The sequence below is a fragment of the Protopterus annectens genome, chromosome 9.part0 (genome assembly GCF_019279795.1).
Source record: "Protopterus annectens isolate FY-2018-M chromosome 9.part0, PAN1.0, whole genome shotgun sequence".
Lineage (NCBI taxonomy): Eukaryota > Metazoa > Chordata > Ceratodontiformes > Protopteridae > Protopterus > Protopterus annectens.
Genome location: NC_056743.1, coordinates 510,669,588 through 510,696,904, shown reverse-complemented (window position 1 = coordinate 510,696,904; position 27,317 = coordinate 510,669,588). Strand labels below are relative to the sequence as shown.

Sequence of the window (27,317 nt, the reverse complement as noted above, 5' to 3'; positions counted from 1 at the left end):
GGAAAGCATACTTTGCAATGTGGGTTTGATTCTCTGGAGGCCTCCTGCAGAGGGCCGCTGTTACAGGTTCTGTCATTAGGAGGCATGCTTGATTAAAGTAACAAAATCTGCCTGATTATGTCTAAGCAAAATTAGATGCTCCTTTACTATGTGATACCTTGTTTGGTGTTAAGGCAGAAGAGGTGTTAAAGAAAATGGAGGACAAAGCATAAATCTATGCAAACGGTCAAGGATTTCTTACAGGTTCAGCCACCTAGATTTAGCAGACACTGGCCTATAAAGAATTGGTCCTTTCCAGTCTCAGACAGGCCTCAAAGGGGCAGATCCAGACGCCCTAGAGGCAGATCACAGCCGCAAGGATCCTACAGGTCTAAGCAGTGGAGTGCTTCTTCCAAAGGTGGAGAAGACAAATCACAATCCTACAGGAAACAATCCCAATGACTTCCCCTTGCCTGCACCAAGCACTTATCTTCTGGCAGCACCCTTAGGGGGAAAACTAGCACTTTTTTTTTCACAAAATTGGCACATTATCACCCAGGACAAATGGGTTCTAGACAGTGTCACAAGGCTACAAGTTTCATTTCCATACCCTGCCAAGGGCAAATGGTTTTCTAGACCTGCCAAAAAATCAATGGGCAGAGGCTCAAAAACAAGTCCCAGCTCTCATGGACATGAAGGCTATTCAACAAGTGCCCCACAGCAAGAGCAGGGACAAGGATTTTACTCAAGGCTGTTCTTGGTACCCCGAAAGGACAAAGCATGGAGACGAGTACTGGACCTATCTATTCTAAACACTTTCCTGGATATACCAAAATTCAAGATGTTGACCTTACAGCAGCTTCTGACCATGCTGGGCAGGAAGGCTTGGCTCGTGACTGTAGACCTAAAAGGGGCATACCTGTATGTCCCAGTCAGACAATCGTGCAGAAGATACCTCAGATTCAAGGCTGGCTCAAATCATTACCAATTCTCTGCACTGCCCTTTGGCTTATCTACTGCGCCCAGGGTCTTCACAAAGTGCCTGGCACCAGTAATTGCTTACAGCAGACAGAGCAATACAAATGTATCCTTACTTGGGCGACTGCCTCATACAAGCAGAGAACAAGGACATTGTACTACAGCATCTGACGTTTGTGATAAGACTTTTAACATGCCTAGGGTACACAGTCAACAAAAATCATAACTAGTACCCTCTCAAGAGATAATATTCCTGGGTGCAAGTTTAAATACAGCTGCTCAGATGGCTTCTCACTCCAGACAATGGCAACTGACTACCTATTTCAAGGAAATGGCAACAAAGGGAAATGGCAACAAAGGGCCAGTTATCTGCAAGAAAAATTCTGCAGGCTTTGGGCTTAATGGCATCCTCCATCTTACTAATTCCATATGCAAGACTGCATATGAGTAAAATTCAGTGGTACCTAAAAAGTGTCTGGACACATTGCCACAGTCTGGAAACAATGATTACTCTAATTCCCTGCCTGCAACAGGAATTACGATGGTGGGCAAAGGCTTGTCACCAAAACAAGGGACAGCCATTCTCACTACCTCCAGGCAGAGCGTAACGACGGATGCATCATATTTATGCCTGGGGGGCACACATGGCAGGAAGAGGCATTCAGGGCACCTGGTCCACAAACCAAAAGCATCTACATATCAATCAAAAAGATGCTAGCTGTTCAAAATGCCCTGACAGCCTTCAAGGACCTACTTCACCCTGGACAACTACTGATGACAGACACCACGGTCATGTGGTACATAAACAAGCAGGGGGGCACTCATTCTTATCCCCTGTGCAGACTAGCCATGGCTTTATGGGGCACAGCATTGACTCGCCAAGTTCATCTGCAGGCACAGTTCCTGCCAGGAAAGGAAAATACTCAGGCAGACTAAGCAGCAATCTCATGGATCCATACGAGTGGCACCTGAATCCACAAGTCTTCAGCATGACAAAGAAATAGCGACGCCCAGACGTAGATCTATTTGCCTACCCTCAAAACAATAAACTAAAAAGATTCTGCACAAGAACTTGTTAGGCTTGGAAAGTGGACGCTTTACCTTTCAACTGGACAAAACCTATCCGTGTATGCCTTTACTCAACTGCCTCTCCTCCCTAAGGTACTCGTAAAGGTCAGGCAGGAGAAACCAAAAGTGATTGCTCCAGAGTGGCCACGCCAGTACTGGTATCCAATCTTAAGGAACTTGTCCCAATGCCTAGCCTGGACCTTGCCTCAACTCAAATACCTCATCTACTGTCCCAGCAAAACAATCAGATTCTGCACAGCCAGCTCAGGACCCTAAACCTGGCAGCATGGCAGTTAATGTAGCCATAGAAACCACACCTCTCAGTAAAGCTGTGATTGATGTCCTTTTAGAAGCCAGAAGGCCTAGTACTAGAAAATCCTATGCTGGGAATTGGAAGAGATTTTGCGCTTGTAACCAAGCTCAAGGAACTGATACAGCTGTCCCAAATATTCCTCAGATTTTGCAATACTTAACTGAGATGCTGTACAAAGGCCTATCTTGCCAATTAAAATACATGCCTCTGCCATTTCGGCTCATTACAATACAGAGCCACCACTCTTCTTATCCTTTAAGGCAGTACTTCAGAGGAGCCAAAATCTTAAGGCCTCCAAGGAGAACGCCAATTCCTGCATGGGACCTCAATTATGTCTTGGAAAAACTCACCTTGCCTCATTTTGAGCCAGCTGCTACTGCGGATGTAAAGTTCTTATCTTGGAAAACAGCTCTGCTTCTAGCAATAACTTCTGCAAGACGAGTTTGAGAGCTGCAGGCTCTCATGGCTGTGGAACCCTTTATCATTTTTTATCCAGACAGGGTCTCTGAGAGCAAACCCTACATTTATGCCTAAGGTGGTTTCCAGTGTAGCCCTTAACCAAACAATTTGCCAACTTTCTACCCAAATCCACAGACAATTTGGAGAAAATCCTGCTTTCTTTGGATGTGCACAGACAACTTAGATTCTACTTGGACAAAACTTCTGTTTTCAGAAAGACAGAACAATTGCTAGTGGCATATACCACAGCATCACAAGGCAAAGCCATCTCTAAGCAGACTATATTTCAAAGTGGATAGGTCACTGCATTCGTTTCTGCTACTCGCAGCATGGCAAACCAGTGCCTAAGGGCATTAGGCCACATTCAACCAGAGCTGCAGCCTTTCTCAGGGGAGTACCAACCAAAGACATTTTAGAGGCTGCTACTTGGAGTTCAATGCATATCTTTACAAAACATTACAATCTGCCTCTACTCTAAATCCAGGGCAGGCTTTGCCACTGCAGTTCTGCAGGGCCTCAGTCGCTCCTAATGCTGTTTAGCTCCAGCACCCCCCAAGCATAGCTTTGGGACTCAACCCAAATGTAATGACTGCAGCAGTGAAACACAGAACATAGTACAGTTGTTTGCACTTACCATAAATGTAGATGTTAGTGTATTCACTGTTGCAGTCCAGGTTACTAATCTATACAACCTAGGTGGTGTATTTTAAGGTAAAGCTTATTTTGGTGCATGTATGCTTTGACATAATTTTAGCCTAGCCTTTTGGGGGGCATCTGGGGCAAGAAAAACTGAATAAAATGGCGTCTGCTGCATCTTTTATACCCCTGACGTCAGGGAAGAGGCGACTGCAACTAACGCAGGACCCCAGACTTTGGATTTCAGGCCGACTGAGAGCAACCTGCCAGCAGGATAACCCAGATGTAATGACCAACAGTGAATGCACTCTTAACATCTACATTTATGGTAAGTGTACACAACTGTACTTTCTAAGTCCCACAAGTTCCTTTTCAAAAATCCTGTTGCAGACCCAGAAACCATTTCTCAGGGGCCCAAGGACAGTAAGGCTTCTACTGCTAAATATCCTACCCCTTCTGAATGAGACTCCAGGGCACTGGATAGATGGGGTGAAAAGGTTTATACTTCTGCAACCTTGGCAATCGTGGCTTTAAACTGCCAATTTCCTATGCCAAAATATAAACAGCATATCATGGAACTGCTTAAACAGAAAATGATTATTTCTGACTGTGTGGAAAATAGATTTACAAGATTTATTGCATTCAGCTGAACAAGTTGGAAAACTTACTTTGCAATGTGGTTTTGCTTCTTTAGAAGCCTCTTGCAGGGCTGCTGTTACTGGGTCTGTGTGTAGAAGGCATGCTTGGCTTAAGAAGCAATCTCTGCCTGATCATGTTAAAGCAAAATTGTTGTATGCTCCTTTAAACCAGGACCGCCTGTTTGGCAATAAGGCTGAAGTTCTAAAAAAGTTGGTAGATAAAGCTAAATCTATGCAAACTGTGAAAGATTCAAGTTCCACCTCTAAGATTTAGCAGGCACTGGCCTACTAAAAATTGGCCCTTTCCAGCTCCTTCCATATCCACTCAAGCCAAACCCAGACACCAAAAGCACCAGGTTTCAGTCCTAAGGGACTTTCAGAACTAAGCAATGGGGTGCTTCCACTTCCAAGTCTGGAAATAAGGCACCACCCTATGGTAAACAGTCTCAGTGACTTACCTTTAAAATTACCAAGCTCTTAACTTTTAGCCGCCCCTTTGGGGGGAAAGATTGCTCTTCATGCAAAAAACTGGGAACTCATAACCCAGGCCAAATGAGTTTTAAATAGTGTTCCAGGGATACAAATTTCATTTCCATACGTTGCAAACCAAAAGGGTGGCCAGACCTGCCCCCAAATCAGTGGGCAGAAGCTCAGAAACCAGTACTTTCCCTTTAAACATGGGGGCTATTCAGCCGGTACCAGAAGAGGAAAAGGGGACAAGGTTTCTATTACAGGCTTTTCCTGGGACCCAGAAAAGACAAATCATGGCATCCAGTTCTGGACCGGTCAACTCTAAACACCTTTCTGGACATTCCAAAATTCAAGACTCCACCAGTTACTTCCTATGCTAGACAAGGATGCCTGGTTGGCAACTCTAGATTTAAAAGAAGTTTACCTGCATATCCCATTCAGGGTATCTTGCAGAAGATGCCTGGAGTCAATCTCAAGGGATGAGCACAGCCGCACCCAGTTTGCCTCAGATTTTGCAATACTTAACCGAGATTCACAAGGTCCTGATTTTTTTCCTCCATTAAAATCCACGTCTCAGCCATTTCAGCTCATTATAGCACAGAACCTCCCTTCTCTCCTCCTCTGCTCAAGCAATATCTCAGAGGGGCCAGAAACTTGAGACCACCCAGGAGAGCTCCAACCCCTGCCTGGGACCTTAACTTTATATTGGAGAAACTCACTCTACCTCTTTTCGAGCCAGCTGCTACTGCAGACTGTTTCTTGGAAAACAGCCTTCCTTTTAGCAATCACTTCAACTAGGATATCTGATTTACAGGCCCTTATGGCAGTGGAGCCTTTCATCATCTTTCATGCGGACAGGGGTCACTCAGGACCAATCCATCCTTCATGCCCAAGGCTGTATCCAATGTGGCTCTTAATCCATTCATTTGCCAACTTTCTTTCCTAAACCACAGAACAAAGGGGAACGGACTCTGCATCCATTGGATGTGCACAGACAACTTTGATTCTACTTGGACAGGACTAAACCTCAAAGAAAATCTGAACTGCTGGTAGCATTTGCTGCAGGGGCAAGAGGGTAAGGCTTTTTCAAAACAAACCATTTCTAAATGGATAATCCATTGCATTCATTTCTGCTATAAGCACCATGGAAATCTGATCCCACAGGGGGTCAGATCTCATTCCATCAGGGCTGCATCTACTTCAGCCTTTCTCAGAGGTGTTCTACCATGGATATTCTAGAAGCTGCTTCCTGGAGTTCAGTTCATACTTTCACCAAGCATGATCATTTTCCAATGTTCTCTAAATCCTGGGCTGGCTTTGCCACTGCTGTAATTGCAGGACCTTATAGCTTGGCCTAATGTTGTATACATCCATCCTCCTAACCATAACTTTGGGAGTCTACCCAACTGTAATGACCAACAGTGAAATACTGAGAACGTAGTACAGTTGTGTACACTTGCCATAAATGTAGATGGTGTATTCACTGTTGCAGTCCTGGTTACCCTCCCTCCAGCCCCCTGTTTTTCTCTTACTATATCTTTCTTTTACTATGCTTAAAAGCCTTTTTGGTGTGTTTGCTTTTGGTTGGAGGTATATTTTTGTGTTGAATTTTATTTTGCTCCCAATTTGGGGGGGGCACTTGACATCTGGGGCAAGAAATACTGATTTTAATGGTGTCTGCTGCATGTTTTATACCCCTGACGACCTGATGTCATGGAAGAAGGGACAGCAACCGACGCAGGACCCAAGACTTTGTTAATCAGGTCGACTGAGGGCTACTGCAAGCAGACAACGCAAATGTAATGACTGCAACAGTGAATAACACTCAACATCTACATTTATGTAAGTGTACACAGTGGTACTTCTCCCTTCAGAGAACACAGACCACAGTCACTTTGGGGCTGGTTTCTCCCTCTTGCTCTAAATCCCAAATAAGACTCCCACTGCCTCAACTATAGAGTTGAGATCTCAGCTGAGTGGCCAAGACCTCCAGCACCCTCTGTCCAACCAGTGCTTAGTGTCCCTACCCCAGTAGTGGATACTATCTGAGATTTTAGTTTACACAACCACACACCTGGAAAAGGTTGGCACAGGCAGAGTAGATATGCCCCCTTTTGCCCAGACTGTGTAAGGTAGCTATCATTGCCACCAGCCAACTCCTTAACTGTTTTAAGGCTCTTAAAGGGTGTCCAGTCTTGCATAATACAAATGGTAGTGTTACCAGACGCAAGGCTGTTAGCAGTGGCTCAGTGTCACCAAGTAAATATGCAAAGACTCTCAAAACTTGCTGAATTCTAGACAAGATCAGCAACAATGAAAGGTTTCAAAATGTTTACTAGAACAAGAAAGTACTCTGTATATATGCAGTGATATCAGAATTAAAAATTGCAGGAAATATTTAAAACCTTGTTGGACAATCTCAAAGAAAAACATCTAAACTAAGCTTTGTTATATTCCTGACTAAATATTTAAGAGAATTGTACTATTCCCATAGTAACTTCATCAGAGCAGCACAGATGTGGTGAATGGTTCTTGTCAGGTGCAAGACAATACAGAATACCCTGTTTTTCAGACGTTTTAAATTAATATCTCAAATTACTGCAGGGATGGCTTGTAGAATATTTTGTCATCTGACTTGAGTCTTCATATGAAAACCCCACTGCTGAGAGCTGGCAGTGTTTAGCATCTGCCTGTGAAAATACACAAGGCTTCTGTTCAGAAGTCGTAAAACATTTGTATTCCTCCTCATTCCAAGACTAATAATTGGGCCACTGTAAAGACAATACAGAAATCTCCCTAGTACAGACATTTTCTTTGGCCTAGCTTATGAAGTAATTTTGATTTCATCTTGTTTTTCTGAAGTTAACCTCTTGTATTACAGTTTCCACTGTTTATGTGCATTTAAACAGAATAGTGCATGTACATTCTGTTCTCTTCCAGCAGGGTGCACTCTGGTTACATTTTAAGCACAAACATTTAACATGTCTGTACAGACCACTTTGATATACATACATGACATACAGTTCTAACACCAGCATCTTGTATAAATCCTTTTCACAAATGACGTATTTACAAAATTCCAGCTAGCTGTGCTGGCAGTATCTCCTTTTGTTACATATTTATCGAAAGTGGTTGTCATGGGGCAAATTTAAATCTGAGGATTTAGGGTGAGGAGTAGGGAGTTGTGGATAAGGGAGAGGGAGCCAAGGGAGTTTGAAGTCTATGGAATTGGCTGGTGTCGAAGTAGCCTGAACTAAAGACCTGCAGTTTGAACCAGATGGACAGTACAACACATTGTCAATCATTATGGTGAAAATAACTTTCATTTTTAGTGACCCCTAAAATGTGCAGCTAGCCTTTAAGTTGTGAAGATGACATGAAATTATCAGATTTTCAAGTATTCCATTGGCAGTTAATCTTGTGAAAGCATGCAGATGTTCTTCGTTCCACATTGCTGCAGTCCTTACTATTGGGTAGTCCGCTGTCCAGTCGGCCCGAATACCAGAGTATAAGGCTGACGTCGGTCAGGGCGCATTAGACTGACGTCAGTACGTCAGGGTACTAATGCGCATGACCGACGTCATATCCTCAGTCTTTTTTGCCGCATGGTCCGATGCAGAAGCAGTTTTGCGAGTGCAGGTTGGCGTTCTGAAATATTTCCGAAGCCGGAGTTTCAGACCGAATCAGAGTTGGCCAAGTACCCCGTTGGGGAACATTTTGGATTTTTCTTGCCTCAGTATTTAACCGGATGTCAGAAAAAGTGAATAACTGTATTTCTTGTGGGAAACAGATACCTCATAGGGATTACCATACCTTGTGTATACCTTGTTTAGGGCCTGAGCACAACGTTGTTGGATGCCGCTCTTGTGCTAGGTTTAACAAGCGCACTATTAAGAGACGGTTAGACTGTGCCAGGTTAGTGTTTGGGAAGCGTTGCAATTATAAAATGCCGCCGGATGCTCCGGCGCCCGCTTCCAAGAAGCGCAAGGACAAAACAGCGAAGCCTAGGGTTGATGAACCGGCAGTCCCGGACGTCGGTTCTTTAGAAGGCTCAGTGGAGCCAGAGGTTTTGCCAGGAGTTTCTTTGGAGTCTCAGGCAGAGACTTTACTGTTACAGGATGTGCCTTCTCAGGAGGTAGGCCAGGCTGAGGGGCTTCTCAGGTAACTGTTCTTCCCTCTCTTCCCAAGGTAGTTAGAGCCTCTCCTTCTGTTGCCAAAACTTCTTTGAGAGGTAGGCCAAGTTCAGCTTCAGTGGGGGCTTCTCCTAGCATTTCAGGTTCTGTGCCTAAGAAACATATGCTTAAAATGGCAGAAGATTTGATTACTATGATTAGAGGTTCTATGCCCCCTCCTGATAAGAGGCCTAGGGTGGATCCGGAGTTTGATAGTTTTGAACAGTGTTCAGAGGCTTCTGAGTCTTCTGCGGAAGATTTGCAGGAGTATCCTCCTTATTCTGATTCTGATGTGGATGATTCCACTCCTACAGCTTCTCCTCCTGAGGATTTCTCATTTTCAGAGACTCTGCATTCCATGAGGGAGCACTTTAAATGGGAAGGTCAGGATTACTCTGATTCCAGGAAAAGGCTTAGGGAATTCTTGTTTTTGCCCCAGCATAGGCCCTTAGCTATACCTCCTGTGTTGAATGTGGTGGAAGATGTTTTTGCAGAGGCTTCCCTGAACCCTGATTCTTTGCCTCCTGCTCCTGTTAAACCTGATATGAGCTTCAGGCACCCTATAGTACCTAAGTATCTTTTTAAGAGTCCTAGGGCAGACCCGGAAACTGTTTCTCAGGGACCTAAAGGTGTTAAGGCCTCTGTGGTTAAAAACCCTGTTCCCACTGATAGAGGCAAGGGCTTTGGATAGATGGGGAAAGAAAGTGTATACTACTTCCACTTTAGCCATGAGGGCGTTGAATTGTCAGTTTCACATGCTTAAATATCAGAATTATCTCCTTTCGCAACTGAAATCTAAGGTGGATGCTTTGGCGGAAGATATTGAGTGTAAAGAGTTGCTGGATTTAGTTCATGTGTCTGAACAAGTGGGTAAGCATTCCTTGCAATGTGGTTTTGATGCTGTACAGGCCTCCTCGAGGGTGGCTGCCACTAGTTCTGTTCTTCGCAGGCATGCCTGGTTGAGGGATCAGAATTTAGCTGAGCATGTTAAGACAAGGATTTTGGATGCTCCTTTACAGTCGGATGTGTTGTTTGGTTCGCCTGTGGAAGCAGTTTTAAAGAAAATGGAGGACAAAGCTAAGTCTATGCAAACTGTTAAAGATTTTTTGCAGGTGCAGCCACCGAAGTTTAGTAGAAATTGGCCTACTTAAGGGATGGACATATCCTGCTTATGATTCCCAGTCTAGGGGTAGGTCTAGACGTGGTAGGGGCAGAGCTCAAGGTTCTTTTAGGCCTAGGACAGGGAGTTCACCTGCTCAGACTTCTGGTGAGGGCAGGGGTCAGTCCTTTCGTAAACAGACCCAATGACCTGCCTTTTCAGCTGCCAGTAGATTCTCGTCTGGCAGCTCCTTTGGGAGGAAGACTGTCTCTTTTCAAGGAAAATTGGGATTTAATTACTCAAGACAGATGGGTGTTGGATATCATTCACCACGGTTACAGGTTTTATTTCCATACATTGCTCTCTTTCAAAGGCATGCCAGACGTTCCTCCTCCACAAAGGAAAGAGGCTCACAAGCAAATTTCTCAGTTACTCCAAATAGGGGCCATTCAGCCAGTCCCTGTATCAGAAAGGGGCCTAGGATTTTATTCTCGCCTGTTCCTAGTACCAAAGAAGGGGAACACGTGGAGACCAATTTTGGATTTGTCTATCCTCAACACTTATCTGGACATTCCCAAGTTCAAGATGTTGACGTTACAACAGCTTTTACCTCTGCTGGGCAAAGATCACTGGATGGTAACTTTAGATCTCAAGGAAGCTTACCTTCATGTGCCTATAAGACTAAGTTGCAGGAAGTATCTGCGTTTCGAGCTGGAAATTCTCATTATCAGTTCTCTGCATTGCCCTTTGGCTTATCTACTGCCCAGAGTATTCACAAAGGTTCTGGCTCCAGTGATAGCTTACTTCAGGCTAAAAGGAATTCAAATCTATCCTTACTTGGACGACTGCCTGATTCTGGCTCAAGAAAAGGAAGACCTTCTACAGCATCTGGAATATGTTATAGCAGTGCTAAGATGCCTAGGGTATTCTGTGAACGAAATAAAGTCCAGTCTAGTACCCTCTCAAGACATGTGCTTTCTGGGTGTGAGACTGAATACAGCAGCCCAGATGGCCTTTTTAACCCCGGACAAACAAAAGAGTCTATCACTTTACTTCCATCAACTATCTCATCAGTCCGTGCTGACTGCAAGGACAGTCCTTCAAGCATTAGGGTTCATGGCATCTTGTATTCTGGTGCTTCCCAATGCCAAACTGCATATGAGGAAGCTACAATGGTATCTCAAAAATGTATGGACACAGCACTGCCAGGATTTGGACACTGTCATTCAAATAATACCTTGCCTTCAAAAAGAATTTTTGTGGTGGGCTCAGGAATGTCACCTAAACAAGGGACTCTCTGTGACCCGGCCAGAGGAGAGTCAGATTTTAACGACAGATGCCTCGGACATTGCTTGGGGAGCTCATCTGAATGGAAAGTGGATACAAGACAAGTGGCCTGCCAGACTACAGCATCTACATATCAACATGAAGGAGATGTTAGCAGTCCAGTTTGCATTAATGGCTTTCAAGGAGTTACTACTTCCAGGGCAGGTGTTGATTCTAACAGACAACACAACTGTCATGTGGTATATCAACAAGCAAGGGGGAACACATTCTTATCCTCTATGCAGGCAAGCAATGATTTTATGGGAGACTGCGCTAAGCTTGCAACTAACTCTTCAGGCAATGTTTCTGCCGGGAGCACAGAACTCCTTAGCAGATGTGTTGAGCAGACAAATCATGGATCCCCACGAGTGGAAACTGGATCTTCATGTATTTCAGACATTGACAGTGTCATGGGGAACTCCAGACATAGATCTGTTCGCTTCTCCACTAAACCACCAGCTGCCAAAGTTTTGCACAAAGGGGTTTCATCACACAGCTTGGAAAGTGGATGCTCTGTCTTTTAGTTGGAAAAACCTTCATGTGTATGCCTTTCCACCTCTGCCTCTTCTTCCAAAGGTACTATTAAAAGTCAGACAAGACCAGCCAAGGATGATTTTGATAGCTCCAGATTGGCCTCGGCAACACTGGTACCCACTACTAAGGAGTCTGGTAAGGAAGCCTCCATGGCCTTTACCTCTGATTCCTCATCTGTTATCTCAGAAGGACGGTCATTTGCTCAATGTCAAGCTTCACTCTCTTCATCTAACAGCCTGGCATATTCTGTGTTGAAACACAGCAGGTCTCAACTTCCTCAACAAGTTTTAAATGTGATTATGGAAGCTAGAAGACCTAGTACAAGGAAAGTGTACGCAGAAAAATGGAAGAGATTTTTATTTTGGAGTACAGCAAAGAATTTGGAGATTTCTGAGCCTAATTTGAGTGTGGCTCTTCAATATCTTACTGAGTTATTGGACAAAGGTTTGTCCTTCTCTTCCATTAAGATTCATGCTGCAGCAATTTCAGCTCACTATGATTGTGACCCACCATTGTTTTCGCATCCTTTGCTCAAGCAGTTTCTTAGAGGGGCAAAGAATACAAGACCCCCACGTAGAGCTCCTACTCCTGCTTGGGATCTCAATTTTGTGTTGGAAAAACTTACTCTACAACCTTTTGAGCCTGCGGCTACTGCTGAATTGAAATACTTGTCATGGAAGACTGCTTTTCTGTTGGCTATTACTTCTGCAAGAAGGGTGTCTGAGTTGCAGGCCCTTATGGCAGTAGAGCCCTTTTGATTTTCCATAAGGATAGGGTAGCATTACGTACTAATCCTTCCTTTATGCCTAAGGTGGTTTCTAGTGTGGCTTTAAACCAAACTATTCATTTGCCTACTTTTTATGCAGACCCCCAAAATAAAGGGGAAAAGATTTTGCACACTTTAGATGTACACAGGCAATTGCGTTATTATTTAAGCAGGACTAAGGATTTTAGGCAGTCTCAGCAGTTGTTTGTTTCTTTTGCTTTGAGTTTGCAGGGCAAGCCTGTGTCAAAACAAACTATTTCTAGGCGGATTGGGTTTTGCATTGCATTTTGTTATTCCCATCATGGTAAGGAGATTCCAGCTGGGATTAGGCCTCATTCCACTAGGGCTACTGCCACTTCAACAGCATTTCTAAGGGGGGTGGCAACTAAGGATATTTTGGAGGCAGCTACTTGGAGTTCAGTGCATACTTTCTCTAAGCATTATCACCTTCCTATCTACTCTAAGTCTAGGGCTGCTTTTGCCACAGCTGTTTTGCAAGGCATGTTGTCAGCTCCTTCTTTGATTTGCCAGCCTCCCTTACCTCTGCTTTGGGATTCTACCCAATAGTAAGGACTTCAGCAATGTGGAACGAAGAACATAGTACAGTTTTGTACCTACCATAAATGTAGATGTTCGAGGATCCACATTGCTGCAGTCCAATTTACCCTCCCTCCTTCCCCTCTGTGTTTAGGGGTGGTTGTGTAGGTGAGGTTATATGCTGGTATTTTTGTATATATCTTTTTGTATATATTGTACATATGTTTGGTGCAGGTATTTTGGGCCTTGTCTTTTTAGGGTCTTCTGACATCTGGGGCAAGAAAAGACTGAGGATATGACGTCGGTCATGCGCATTAGTACCCTGACGTACTGACGTCAGTCTAATGCGCCCTGACCGACGTCAGCCTTATACTCTGGTATTCGGGCCGACTGGACAGCGGACTACCCAATAGTAAGGACTGCAGCAATGTGGATCCTCGAACATCTACATTTATGGTAGGTACAAAACTGTACTTTTCCAGCATTTTCCCCAGTGGTATAACCACTTATTTTTATGCTGATGTACATGAGCATCATGAGGTAGAGTAGGACTGTTGCACACAGTTATGGATTTCCTGCATAATTTTATAGCCTTGACATGTTTTAGAATGTTAAAACTTGGGTAATTTTAAGCAGAGTTCTATTTTACCATTTGATAAGTGGGTAAGTGGGCTTTACTTGATGCTTTCAACCACTAACTGAGCGCAGTGGCAAACTGGGCAAAGATCATATATAAAAATAAACTCTTCACTGTAAAAAGCACAGATGTCTCTCTCACTGTAAAAAGCACAGATGTCTCTCTCACAAGATGTATGAAGATAAAATAAAGTGAATGGAGTGTTGAACTGTGTAATATTGCTACAAAACAACTTGAGCATACTGAAGTTTTAGTACATTTTTGTAGAAATCAGTATGTTAATGGAATTCACCAGGTTCAAGTGGTATTGCAGATCCTGCATATTGGCTTTCAGTGTGGTCAAGTTTGACACTCAATAGTGGTGGTTACAATGGGGTGGTGTAGTTGCCCATTGTCTCTAAAGCAGTTTGTGGAGGTGTTCAGAGTGCACTAATCTTAAGTGATGTTTCAGACTTCATTTCCGAAGAACGTTTGTATAGGGCCTAGTTTACAAAAGACATGCCACTATTTTAAAAGGTGGGCTGCTTAGAGTAATGTTTTGGGTACTCCTCAGAATAAGTTTCTGTTACGGGAGGTGTTTCTCAAAGTTGTGTAGCATCCCTCATTTACAGCTTAAACTGTGTAGTAAGATTGTCCTTGCTGTGAGTAGAAGCATGTGAGATTACAGTGGTAAAATCTGGTACCAGCAAGCAGCATTTTCTTTTCCAGTAACATTTTGAGGTGCTGTTTATTAGTTCTTCGACTGTCTTTACATTTTAAGGTTTCTTTCTGGCAGATGCATATCCCAGTAGCTCTCAACCTTATGTCTCAAAAATCCGGAACACCCTCAGTAAGGAGCACAAACAGCTTCAACCAGGAAACTCACTGCACGGCTAAAACTGAAGTCTTTGAGTTAATATCCAGTGACCATGTGTCCAAATCTGTGATTTTTTTCCATATAAAAGAACAAAGCCTGGAATTTAAGGTTCAGAAAGAGTAACATTCCTCATAACGACTTACAGTTGTGTGCCTCTACAGATGCAGTTAAGTTCAGAAATGATATATGGCATTAATGTATATTTGTTTTTGTTTTGGCAGGGAAAGCGTCTTGAGGGTAATGTCAATGCATTTGCTGTAAATATCTCACAGAAACGAAAATACAGGTAAGGGACAGTTTTGATAGACAATGGTTTTTTCTGAATAGCAGTATGTTGCAGGCTTGGACTGTTCTGTGGAGATTCATGAGAAGCACTCAGAATTTCTGACATTGTTTGTAATCCTCAGGCTTTAGTAAAAAGGCTTTATTGTCTGCTGAGTTCTTGCCAAATCATAAGCATGTCTTTGTCATCAGTGTCGAGCTTGTAATACATTTTGATCTGATATTACCAGGTTAATAGTTTTCGCGTTGCATTTAAATTTGTTGCTCCAATTCTTTATTTGAGAAATGTATGTTTTGGAGATTTGGGGGTCGTCTCTTCAGGTTTTGTTTCAAGTTGTGTATAATTTTCATTGTATAAATCTAGGGGAAGTGTTGATGTGATATGAAATAGCTGTGTAAAATCGAAGTTTCACACTGATACTTTAACTGGTAATTAATCTAAGCACCTAAAGTCTTGCAGTTGACTGTTAAATCACTGCTATTGGCAGTAGCTTTAGGAGCCTCTGCTGCATGTTGAGTCGTATGTCCAGCCAGAGTTTGAGACAATCCTACACTTACACTATGACCTTACTCGCTTGCTTTCTGTATTTTGTCATCTCTATTAAAGCACATGTGCAGCTGGCTGTTTTCTTGTCATGCAGTGCAATACTTTGAAAATGTTCTTGCAGTCTGATAAGGCCACAAGTGAGACGGCCGGTACCCCCTTACACAGTTGTCTGTTAGCCTGTTCTTAGAGTTTTGATGTATTTCTCTGGTTAGTGTTTTTTATGCTATTACAAAAATGTTTATTTCCAAGTAGAGTTGTGGGATGCCATCTAAGTAGAGCAAGTGTGCATACAGAAGACAAATAAGCATGCCAAGTGTGCTTACATAGTGTGCGCCTTGTCCGGATTATACTGCTGACATTCTTTGTAGGACTTGGGTTGAAACTAAGCCATAAGGGATGCTATGCTGGAACATTTAGGTCAGAAAACAACTTATTCATCCATAGAACTATTGTCACCTTAAAGTCGACGTAGCCCCGGAAGATTAGTTTGAGGATGCCAGTAATGAGGTGGAGGGTCACTCAACCCACACCTGAGTTTCATGCCTATGACTGCCTCTGAGGAGACTGACATGAGTACATTGGTCTGAAAGCAGCACTCTAACCACCATTACTTGCAGTGTCTAAAGAAAACTCCTTATTGATTTTAAGCAAGGGGGGACTTTGACTTCAGTCTGTCATGCACTGTTAGCAGAGGTAAGGGTCTGTCAGACTTAGGCTCTCACTGCAGACTTGCACAAGTGTCTGAGAGCAAAATTGGAGGATTCGTATGATTATATACCCAGTCCCCCAATTGATTCTCGCTTGACTGTGGCGTCTAAATCTTCCTGTGAGGCTGCCAGGCTATAAAGGGCCTTCAGTTTTGTATAAGTATCTCTATGAACAAAGTAGACCAGCCCGTAAAGGATTGCTCCGACACAAATTTATTAACAAACCATTAATCCAAAGTAATGGTAATAAACCATTACCAAAAGCAAACTTGTTTCGGCTTAAACAAGCCTTTGTCAATGCTGAAAATGTAAAAAGTCTCCGCCATGTTTGACACAATTTATATCCCAGCTCTTAAAGGGACATGCATATTAGCCACCAAATCATACATCTGCAGTTCCAGATGGAAAAAGTGAAAAACAAAATAACCTATGTATATGCACTACACTTATATGGGAGATATATAGGTATATAAATAAAACATTAATCGTATATATCTCTCCTGCTCATCAGAATATGATTGTACAAAATGTATATACATAAAATGAATTGTAAAAAACCTTATTATGCATAAATATTTGTAAATATGTGCTATAATATAAATATATCCATATATCTGAGGAAAATACAATATATCCAATGAAAACATACATAGTTATATTATTAAATTAAAATTATCTCATCATTGCTGTTCTGATACATTTAATCCAGGTCTGAACAGACCCCCCCAGTTTAGTAATCCACTTATTTTCCATATCATTAAGTTTCTGGTGCCATCCTGCTTTGAAATTTCTATGTAAAATTATCCTGTCTATAATAACAAATTTAAATGTAGCAGATGGGTGTTCAATGGTATGTTTGGACAGTGCATTTGTTATACGTTTGTTCCTAATAGCACTCATGTGCTCACCTATTCTGAATTTAACTGGCCTAGATGTCTGTCCAATATAAAAAGCAGAACAAGTGCACGTTGCTAAATACACCACCCAATCTGAACTACAATTTCCAAAGATCCTGATTAAGACTTGAGAAGTGTTCTTACTTGAAAACTCAGTTGTGTTTAATAAATGTTGACAAACAGAACAGTGGCCACATGGAAAACAGCCCTTTAATATGTCTCCAAATAAGGTTTGTTGTGGTATGGTAGGAATGTATCTCTTATAATGAGTAAAATATGAATTCATGTTTCGTCCCCTACGATAGGAGAATGAACATTGATCAGGTAAAATTTGATTCAAAATACCATGTGATAGTAGAATACCCCAATGCTGATTAATAATGTCTGTAAACAGATTAGTATTTGTCCCATAAGTAGTTACTAACTTCAAAGGTTGATTGGATTGTTGCTCAGGAGTTGCCCTGTCCCGTGGTTTATATTCCAATAATTCTGTACGTGTTGGCCTATTTGTGGCATCCATAGTTGTGAAAAGGTTGTGTGCTTTATAACCACGATTGATAAATCGTCTAGACAAATCAAGACTAAAATTAGAATATGCTTGTTCAGAAGAGCAGATCCTTTTGATCCTCATAAATTGAGATTTTGGAATATTACGGATGATGTGGCGTTGGTGGCAACTCTGAGCATGTAACAAAGTATTGTATTCTGGAAATTTTCGGTGAACTGAAGTAGCTAGTGTATTATCTGAAAGCCTAGTTACCAATAGATCCAGAAACACAATATTTTCTTGCTCAATATTGGCAGTAAATTTAATACCAAAAGAATTGTCATTCAGATAAGATACAAACTCGGATAACTCATCCCTGTCACCACGCCACACCATCCAACAATCCTCTAGATACCTGCTCCAGATACCTAGATGTTGTATATATACATTGTGCTGAACATCGTATATGAATGTAGCCTCATAATAACCCATAAAAAGATCTGCATATATGGGTGCAAACGAGGCCCCCATTGCCGTTCCCTTGATTTGCCAATAGGCCTTTCCGTTAGGTAAACGATGTTTTTACGTAACACAATTTCTGTTAACTTAATCAAAAAATTGTTGAAACCTGTGGAATATAAGTTAGATTTGTATAGCCAATATGAAACCGCAAGAATTCCTAAATCATGAGGGATGCTAGTATATAACGAAGCCACGTCCAATGTACAGAGCCACCATGAAGATTCTAATTGAGAGTCTTTAACAATATTAAGAAATTCAGTGGTATCCTTGATACGTTATCTACTTTGTATCAATAATGGTTTTAAATAATGTGTAAGGAAGGCAGACAGTGGCTCCGTTAGACCCTCTGCCTGACACAGTCGGTCTACCAGGGGGATGAAGTGGATCTTTTATGTATTGTGGAGTTGGTTCCTCCACCTTCAGTTGTTTAGCTACCTGCTCACTTATAACACCCTGGTCAACTGCTAGATCTAAAAAACAGTCTATCTCTTCCTTAAAAGTTGGAGTAGGGTCAATGCTCATTTCCATGTAAAAACATTCGTTTACAACCCCTAGTGGCTGACATAGATAGGGAACTTTCCAGGGAATGGGCTGAGGCCCAGCATTTATCCTCTATGCATTTTGTTGATTGTTAAGATATTATGACAGGACTATACTAAACCATCTTACAGAGATCCAAATTTATGTGGGGAGGTTGAACAATTCAGTCAGGAATTGTTTTACTCGCAATATGTTTCAGATCTTGCCAAAGAGCTTTCCATATTAGAACAACTAATGAAACGTAAAATTAATAAGTTCAGTCGTGACCTTATGGATTACGAGAAAGGGAAACCTTTTGTTAGAAATCAGTCAGATTCAATGATTATAAGAATACTTACAATATTAACAGAAAACGTCCTAGGTCTACCCTTAGACATCAGAAGTTTACATCTGATGCCACTTCTGAAGAGGATACCTCCTCTGCTACTGATGGTGAAGTTTCTTCACACCAGGTGTCCTCAGCTGCTAAAAGAAAACCGCCCCCTTTAGACTCAAGTGAAGGGGGGGGGGGCAGAAAGCACAGATCTAGGTTTAGCAACCCCAACATTACAAAGTTTACTGCAACAAATGGTGAAATAAATAATAATGTTTACAATATTTCATCTTTCGATCTTTCTGCTATACATATAGGACTACTAAATAAAGGATTAAATTTTGTCCCAAGTGCACCTGTTTCAGAAAATCAGTTATTACAGGATGTAAATGATTTTTGTAGATTACTTAACCTAAAGATATTCTTTGCAGATTGTGAAACTACTCAAAGATAATCTGACTTTAGATTTGGGAAATCTGCCTTTATTCCACCTATGAATAAACATGTATCGATTTTCAGAGAGTGTGTTATGAAGGAGTTGCATTTTGCCAATTTGTATGAGCCAAATTCTAGTAATCTTAATGTAGCGGAAAGAAAGGCTTTGTTGGAACTCAAAGGTAATCATGACATAGTTATTACTATGGCTGATAAAGGGGGTGCTATTGTGGTCATGGATTATACAACATATACAGAGGAAGCTTTGCGTAAATTATCAGATTCCAGTTTTTACGTGGAAATGAGCATTGACCCTACTCCAACTTTTAAGGAAGAGATTGACTGTTTTTTAGATCTAGCAGTTGACCAGGGTGTTATAAGTGAGCAGGTAGCTAAACAACTGAAGGTGGAGGAACCAACTCCACAATATTTATATTTGCTACCCAAAATACATAAAGATCCACTTCATCCCCCTGGTAGACCGATTGTCAGGCAGAGGGTCTCTAACGGAGCCACTGTCTGCCTTCCTTGCACAATATTTAAAACCATTATTGATACAAATTAGATCACGTATCAAGGATACCACTGAATTTCTTAATATTGTTAAAGACTCTCAATTAGAATCTTCATGGTGGCTCTGTACATTGGACGTGGCTTCGTTATATACTAGCATCCCTCATGATTTAGGAATTCTTGCGGTTTCATATTGGCTATACAAATCTAACTTATATTCCACAGGTTTTAACAATTTTTTGATTAAGTTAACAAATTGTGTTGCGTAAAAACATCTTTTACTATCACGGAAAGGCCTATTGGCAAATCAAGGGAACAGCAATGGGGGCCTCGTTTGCACCCATATATGTAGATCTTTTTATGGGTTATTATGAGGCTACATTCATATATGATCAGCACAATGTATATATACAACATCTAGATATCTGGTGCAGGTATCTAGATTGTTGGATGGTGTGGCGTGGTGACAGGGATGAGTTATCTGAGTTTGTATCTTATCTGAATGACAATTCTTTTGGTATTCAATTTACTGCCAATATTGAGCAAGAAAATATTGTGTTTCTGGATGTATTGGTAACTAGGCTTTCAGATAATACACTAGCTACTTCAGTTCACCGAAAATTTCCAGAATACAATACTTTGTTACATGCTCAGAGTTGCCACCCACGCCACATCATCCGTAATATTCCAAAATCTCAATTTATGAGGATCAAAAGGATCTGCTCTTCTGAACAAGCATATTCTAATTTGTCTTGATTTGTCTAGACGATTTATCAATCATGGTTATAAAGCACACAACCTTTTCACAACTATGGATGCAACAAATAGGCTAACACGTACAGAATTATTGGAATATAAACCACGGGACAGGGCAACTCCTGAGCAACAATCCAATCAACCTTTGAGGTTAGTAACTACTTATGGGACAAATACTAATCGGTTTACAGACATTATTAATCAGCATTGGGGTATTCTACTATCACATGGTATTTTGAATCAAATTTTACCTGATCAATGTTCATTCTCCTATCGTAGGGGACGAAACATGAATTCATATTTTACTCATAAGAGATGCATTCCTACCATACAACAAACTACCTTATTTGGAGACATATTAAAGGGCTGTTTTCCATGTGGCCACTGTTCTGCTTGTCAACATTTATTAAACAACTGAGTTTTCAAGTAAGAACACTTCTCAAGTCTTTAACATCAGGATCTTTGGAAATTGTAGTTCAGATTGGGTGGTGTATTTAGCAACGTGCACTTGTTCTGCTTTTTATATTGGACAGACATCTAGGCCAGTTAAATTCAGAATAGGTGAGCACATGAGTGCTATTAGGAACAAACGTATAACAAATGCACTGTCCAAACATACTATTGAACACCCATCTGCTACATTTAAATTTGTTATTATAGATGGGATAATTTTACATAGAAATTTCAAAGCAGGATGGCACCAGAAACTTAATGATATGGAAAATAAGTGGATTACTAAACTGGGGGGGTCTGTTAAGACTTGGATTAAATATATCAGAACAGCAATGATGAGAATTTAATAATATAACTATGCATTTTTTCATTGGATATATTGTATTTTCCTCAGATATATGGATATATTTATATTATAGCACATATTTACAAATATGTATGCATAATAAGGTTTTTTACAATTCATTATATGTATATACATTTTGTACAATCATATTCTGAAGAGCAGGAGAGATGTATATGATTAATATTTTATTTATATACCTATATATCTCCCATATAAGTGTAGTGCATATACATATGTTATTTTGTTTTTCACTTTTTTCATTTGGAACTGCAGATGTATGATTTGGTGGCTAATATGCATGTCCCTTTAAGAGCTGGGATATAAATGGTCAAACATGGCGGAGACTTTTTACATTTTCAGCATTGACAAAGGCTTGTTTAAGCCGAAACCGGTTTGCTTTTGGTAATGGTTTATTACCATTACTTTGGATTAATGGTTTGTTAATAAATTTGTGTTGGAGCAATCCTTTACGTGCTGGTCTACTTTGTTCATAGATTTGGCTGTTTTTGGGACCGTGCACGTTGTCCTGCGTGCGTGTACTCTTGACTGAGCATTTGTATAAGTATCTCCACAGAAAAAGCAGCAATTCTCTACCTGTCTTGGTCAATACTTCTGACACTGAAATCATCCAGGAGACTATTAAAAGTGTAAAAAAAACAAATTCTCCCCCTGGCCTTTGGAACAGGTAGTGTGAGGGTATGTTAGCCTTTGATGACTTGTACCTCTTTTGGGTTAGTTTGACCTTTAAGGCCAACTTGTGGTGACAGTCTTCTGAAGGTCTTTGACCAGCAGAGGGCTTCCACAAAGCTCCCTGTGCAGAGACCATTGCTGTTTTTTTTTTTTTTGAGCTACATTTACAAGATCCGTATTCCCTGTCCCAGTCTGAAAAACAATTGGCCCAAGTGCACCATTGCTTTCTTTATAAACATCCAGTGACGCTCATACTCTGTATAGAAGGTTATCTCTTGGGAGAAATTATCTTCCCAAGGGCACAGTAAACTCCCATAGCATGGTAAGGTTTTATACGTCTGCCACTGCTGCATTCAGAGATCTGAAGGGTTATGCTAGTGTTTAGTTCCAATTGCCCATCTTTAAGATGTTGAAGCATGTCACAAAGATGGGTAGAGCTTCCCTAGGATGACTCATTCAAGCAACCGTTTAGCTAGGTACAAATTGTGTTAAATATATTTATGCTGGTGACACAGCTAAGGTGGTTGCCACTGGAGCAGTTCTGAAACTTTCATAGGTCAGTATTCAGCCATTAGTGAAGGACATCAGCGCAAAGGTTTTGAATGCCTTTTTAGACAGGGAGGTGCTTTTTGTTCCAAAGGCTTGGTGTCTGAGCATAGATGAGAAGGGAAAATTTAAATGTGAAGTTTTGTGTCGCCATTCATTCTTACTCCGCCAGATAAAAAAGCTTGAGGTCTTCAACCACCTTGAAACCTACTCCCTAGCTGTTAATGCTCTGGTGCTATTCCTAGATGTTCTTCGTGTTTCACTGTTGCAGTCATTACATTTGGGTAATCTGCTGGCAGGTTGCCCTCAATCGGCCTAATAAAGTATTTGGTCCTATGTCGGTTGCGGTCTCCTCTTCCATGAAGTCAGGTAGTCAGGGGTATAAAACATGCAGCAGACGCCATTTTATTCAGTCTTTCTTGCCACGTGGTGCCCGAAGCAGAAGCAGTTAAAGGGCCCATCGGCCGACTCCTGAAATTTTTGCATTCAAGTTTCAGAACCAAAGTCTTCAACTAAAGCCGAGTACCTCATTGGGGAAACTTTCTTGCTCCTTACCACCGTCAGTAAAACTTAATTGCATTACTTGTGGGAAGCAAACGCCTCCTAAGGATTTTCATTTGTATTGTATTCCTTGCCTAGGCTCCGATCATAATGTGCCTTGCTGTCTATTTTGTGCTAGATTTAACCAACACGCTGTTGAGCATCTGTATATTTTTGCTTCTAAAGATTTTGGATCAAGATTTAATAACCCTGAAATGTAGTCTGTTAGTAATCGACTACCAGAGTTCACAAAAAACGCACAGAAAAAGATCGTAGAGGTCCAAAACAGACTAAACTTATAAGCCAGTCGCCGTTTTTCAGTGAGGTTCTTTCGCAGCCCCTGATACTAGCTACTTTTGAGTTGCAGGCATCTACTGAGATCCATGCAGTGTCAGGTATGCTGCGAGATTGTGAGTATTGAACTCTCAGATCTCTCCCTTAGATGGATCCGGAGCCGCTGAGCAGGCATCGGCTTCTGAGTGTGTCTTCAGGCCTAAACATTATGTAAAAGACATCAGCCTCAAAAACAAGATAAAAAACATCTGTCTAAAAAACCGATGCATGAGCCACGTGCTCAGGGCCCTATGCCTAAAAAACAGATGATCGAAATGGCTGAGGACTTTATTACCCTGATCAGGCGTTCCCAACCCTCCACCCCTGCTAAGAGGCCTAGGCAAGGCACTGATTATGAATCTTCAGATCAGGTTTCCATTTCTTCTGATTCCTCTTCTGATCAGGAATTTTCTATTCCACCCTATGAGGATTCTGATGCAGAAGAATCTATCCCATCTGCATCTCCTTCTGAGGACTACTCTTTTGGAGAAACCTTGCATACTTTAAGGCAACATTTTCACTGGGAGAGTCAGGATTTCTGTGAATCAAGAGACTTGGGGATTTCCTTCTTCCTCAGCATAGGCCTTTGGCAATACCTGCTGTATTGGACATTGTTGTGTTTCAGGAGTCAATCATGGCTCCTGATTCCCTACCTCCAGCTCCTAGTAAGCCAGACAGATATTACAGGGTTCCTGACTCCCACATTTTATTCAAAAATCCTGCTGGTGATCCTATCTCACAGGGTCCCAGAGGTGTAAAGGCCTCTACATCCAAAAATCCTACCCCCTTTGATAGAGATTCCAGGGCGCTGGATAGATGGGGAAAGAGGGTTTATACGTCTGCAACCTTGGCAATTAGGGCCTTAAACTGCCAGTTTCGTATGCTTAAATATAAACAGCATGTTATGGGGCTTATTGAAACAGAAAATGTTTATTTCCGATTGTGTGGAAAATAAAGAATTACAGGATTTTTTGCGTTCAGCAGAACAGGTTGGAAAGCATACTTTGCAATGTGGTTTTGATTCCTTGGAGGCCTCTTGCAGGGCCACAGTTACTGGATCTGTGATTAGAAGGCATGTCTGGCTCAAGGAGCAAAATCTGCCTGATCATGTTAAAGCTAAATTGTTGGATGCCCCCTTGCGTCATGATGCTCTGTTTGGTAATAAGGCAGAAGAGATTTTAAAGAAAATGGAAGACAAAGCTAAGTCTATGCAAACTGTAGAAGATTTCTTACAAGTGCATCCACCCAAGTCCAGTAGGCACTGGCCTACTAAATATTGGTCCTTTGTGTCCAACAGAGCCATTCAAGGCAAATCCAGGCGCTCAAAAGGCTCTAGATACCAATCACAGGGTTCTTACAGGTAAAAGCAAGGGGGTGCCTCTACCTCCAAATCTGGAGGAAACCAATCACAACCCTACAGTAAGCAGTCTCCATTACTTCCCTCTACCTTCACCAAGCACTTAACTTTTGGCAGCCCCCTTGGAGGGGAAATTAGCACTTCATGTTCAAAATTGGCAGTTAATTACCCAGGGCAGGTGGGTATTAAACATAGTATCCTAGGGGTACAGATTTCATTTCCATACTTTGCCAATTCCAAACGGTTTGCCAGATCTGCCACAAAATCAGTGGGCAGAGGCTCGGAAACAAGTTGTCCCTCATGGGATACAAGGGCTATTCAGCCAGTGCCAGTACCAGAAAAGGAAAAAGGACAAGCTTTTTATTCAAGACTTTTCCTGGTACCCAGAAAAAACCATGCCTGGCGTCTAATACTGGACTTAACGATTTTGAAAACATTCCAAAATTCAAAATGCTGACTTTACAACAGCTACTGCCTATGCTGGGCAGGAATGCTTGGTTAGTGACTCTAGACTTAAGAGGCATACCTGCATATCCCAGTAAGGGAATCGTGCAGAAGATACCTCCGCTTCAAGGTAGGTTTTTTGCATTACAAATTCTTTGCACTGCCCTTTGACTTGTCTACTGCACCCGGGGTCTTTACAAAGTGCCTGGCACCAGTGATTGCATTCTGCAGACAAGCATGCAAATTTATCCTTATCTGGACTGTCTCATTCAAGCAGAGGACAAAGACACTCCAACATCTGGTGTTTGTAAAAAGGCTTCTAACATGCCTTGGGTACACAATAAACGAAAAGAAATCCCAACTGGTACCCTCTCAAATTACATTCCTGGGTGCCAGCTTTAATACAACTGCCCAGATGGCTTACCTTACGCCAGAGAAAGGCAACTGACAACATACTTCAAACAAATGGCAACAAAAACCCAGTTATCTGCAAGACGAATTCTGCAGGCTTTGGGGTCATGGCATCCTGCATTCTACTAATTCCATATGCGAGACTGCATATGAGGAAACTTCAGTGGTACCTAAAAAGTTTATGGAGTCAACATTGTCAGCCTGGAAACAATGAATGTTAAGTTGTCAATCTTGCCTTCATTCTTATTGGATGATCGGCTCCGACTCTGCCACTTATTAAAGCTGGAGAGCTTATTTCACCAGCTCGAGGCAACCCTATATCCCATGATGCTAGGCGACAACTCCTCAGATCTCGATTGCTGCTTTCGCTTGCGAGGTGTGCCTTTTGGGTTAATTTTTCACCTAGTTTCTTTTCAATAGTTAGCAATTACCTTTAACTCTATTACTGTTTTTATACCTTCCCTTTTTATCCCTTGTACCCCCCCCCCCTCCACTCTTAGGTTAGGCCTTAAGCCTGCCCCTTTCCTATTTTTTCTTAGGAATCCTGTGGAGTGCTTGGGTGTGTCTGTATCCCTATTAACATTTTTATTGTTAATTTATAGTTTTTTTGAGTGTTTTTCTCTCACCTTTGTGAACCCTCGACACTTATGTCGAAGGAACCAAAGGAAACTAAGGTCTCGGGCTTTAAGAAGTGTGACTCGTGCTGTCAGAAAATGTCTGACACTGTCACACTTGTGTTTACTGCCTGGGACCCCTGCACCTGCAGGACTCTTGTTCAGTATTTCATGCATTCAGTCCTGGAGTCCTGCAGGAGTGCAGGAACAAACTTATACTGAGGGGATTGTTAAAGGCCGAGGGCTCCCCGACTAAGTCTGCGTCTGGGAGGCCCTCGAAACCAGCAAAACCATCGGCTCCAAGTACTAAGCCTTCGGCTGCTGGCTCCTTGTCTGTGCCTAGATCGGCTCCAGCTGGAGCCGATCCCTTTGAGTCACAGGTTCCAGTCTCTGCACCACTCGGTGCCGATACCTCTGAGCCCATGCTTTCACTGTCCGCTCCGGCTGGAGCCGACGTGTCCTCTGCTCCGTTGGCTCCATCTAAGAAGAGGTCAAGATCCCCTTCATTGGAGTCCATCCATTCGGCTCTGAGGTCTCCCCTGCTCTCGGAGCGGAGCCATCTGAGCCGATCTTCTCGGTCGTCCAGACTTTCAGATTACGACCTTGAGAGAGTGGTAAGTAGGCTGTTAAAGTCTCAGGTATTGGCCCAGATTATCTCTAGCCCATCTCGTCAGACGGTAGCTATTACAACTCCACCTAAATTTCCTCCTTCGACTCTCCCTCAGAGTTCAGAGCCGGAGCTCCTCGGAGCCATGACTGTTGTGGCATCTGAGCAGATACCTCCCCCTTCGGCTCCTTCTTCCACCCCGATCTCCTCTTTGATAACTTCATTGGACGGATCCGGGTGCCTGATCTTTCTAGTATGCTCCGAGGGGTCGAGTGGCATCGGACCATTGTCCGACCCCGTTCTCCCTCTCGGAGCGTCGGCTCTGGTGAGCTCGGCCCCGACATCGGCCTCTGAGCCTTCCCTGTCGGTGCGGCCTGGGGTTCCTACGTCTTCGGAGTGGGGGCCCTCTGGCCTTTCTGATGGGGGAGCCTTCGAGGTGATAAGCGTACTAGCCCCAGGGCATAGTCAACGGTCAGCTCAATCAGCTCCTCCCACTACAGTGCCTGCTG

The 27,317-nt window shown here is 42.2% G+C and overlaps 1 protein-coding gene across 2 annotated transcripts in view; it reads left to right on the top strand.

Annotated features, from left to right (window-relative positions):
* Positions 1–27,317, top strand: part of SNRNP27 (small nuclear ribonucleoprotein U4/U6.U5 subunit 27) — a 500,248-nt gene that overhangs the window by 224,841 nt on the left and 248,090 nt on the right. For both annotated transcript variants that reach the window (XM_044083075.1, XM_044083074.1), the window contains exon 5: positions 14,691–14,755. In XM_044083075.1, coding sequence (XP_043939010.1) covers positions 14,691–14,755 — 65 coding nt within the window. The remainder of the gene's footprint in view (positions 1–14,690; positions 14,756–27,317) is intronic.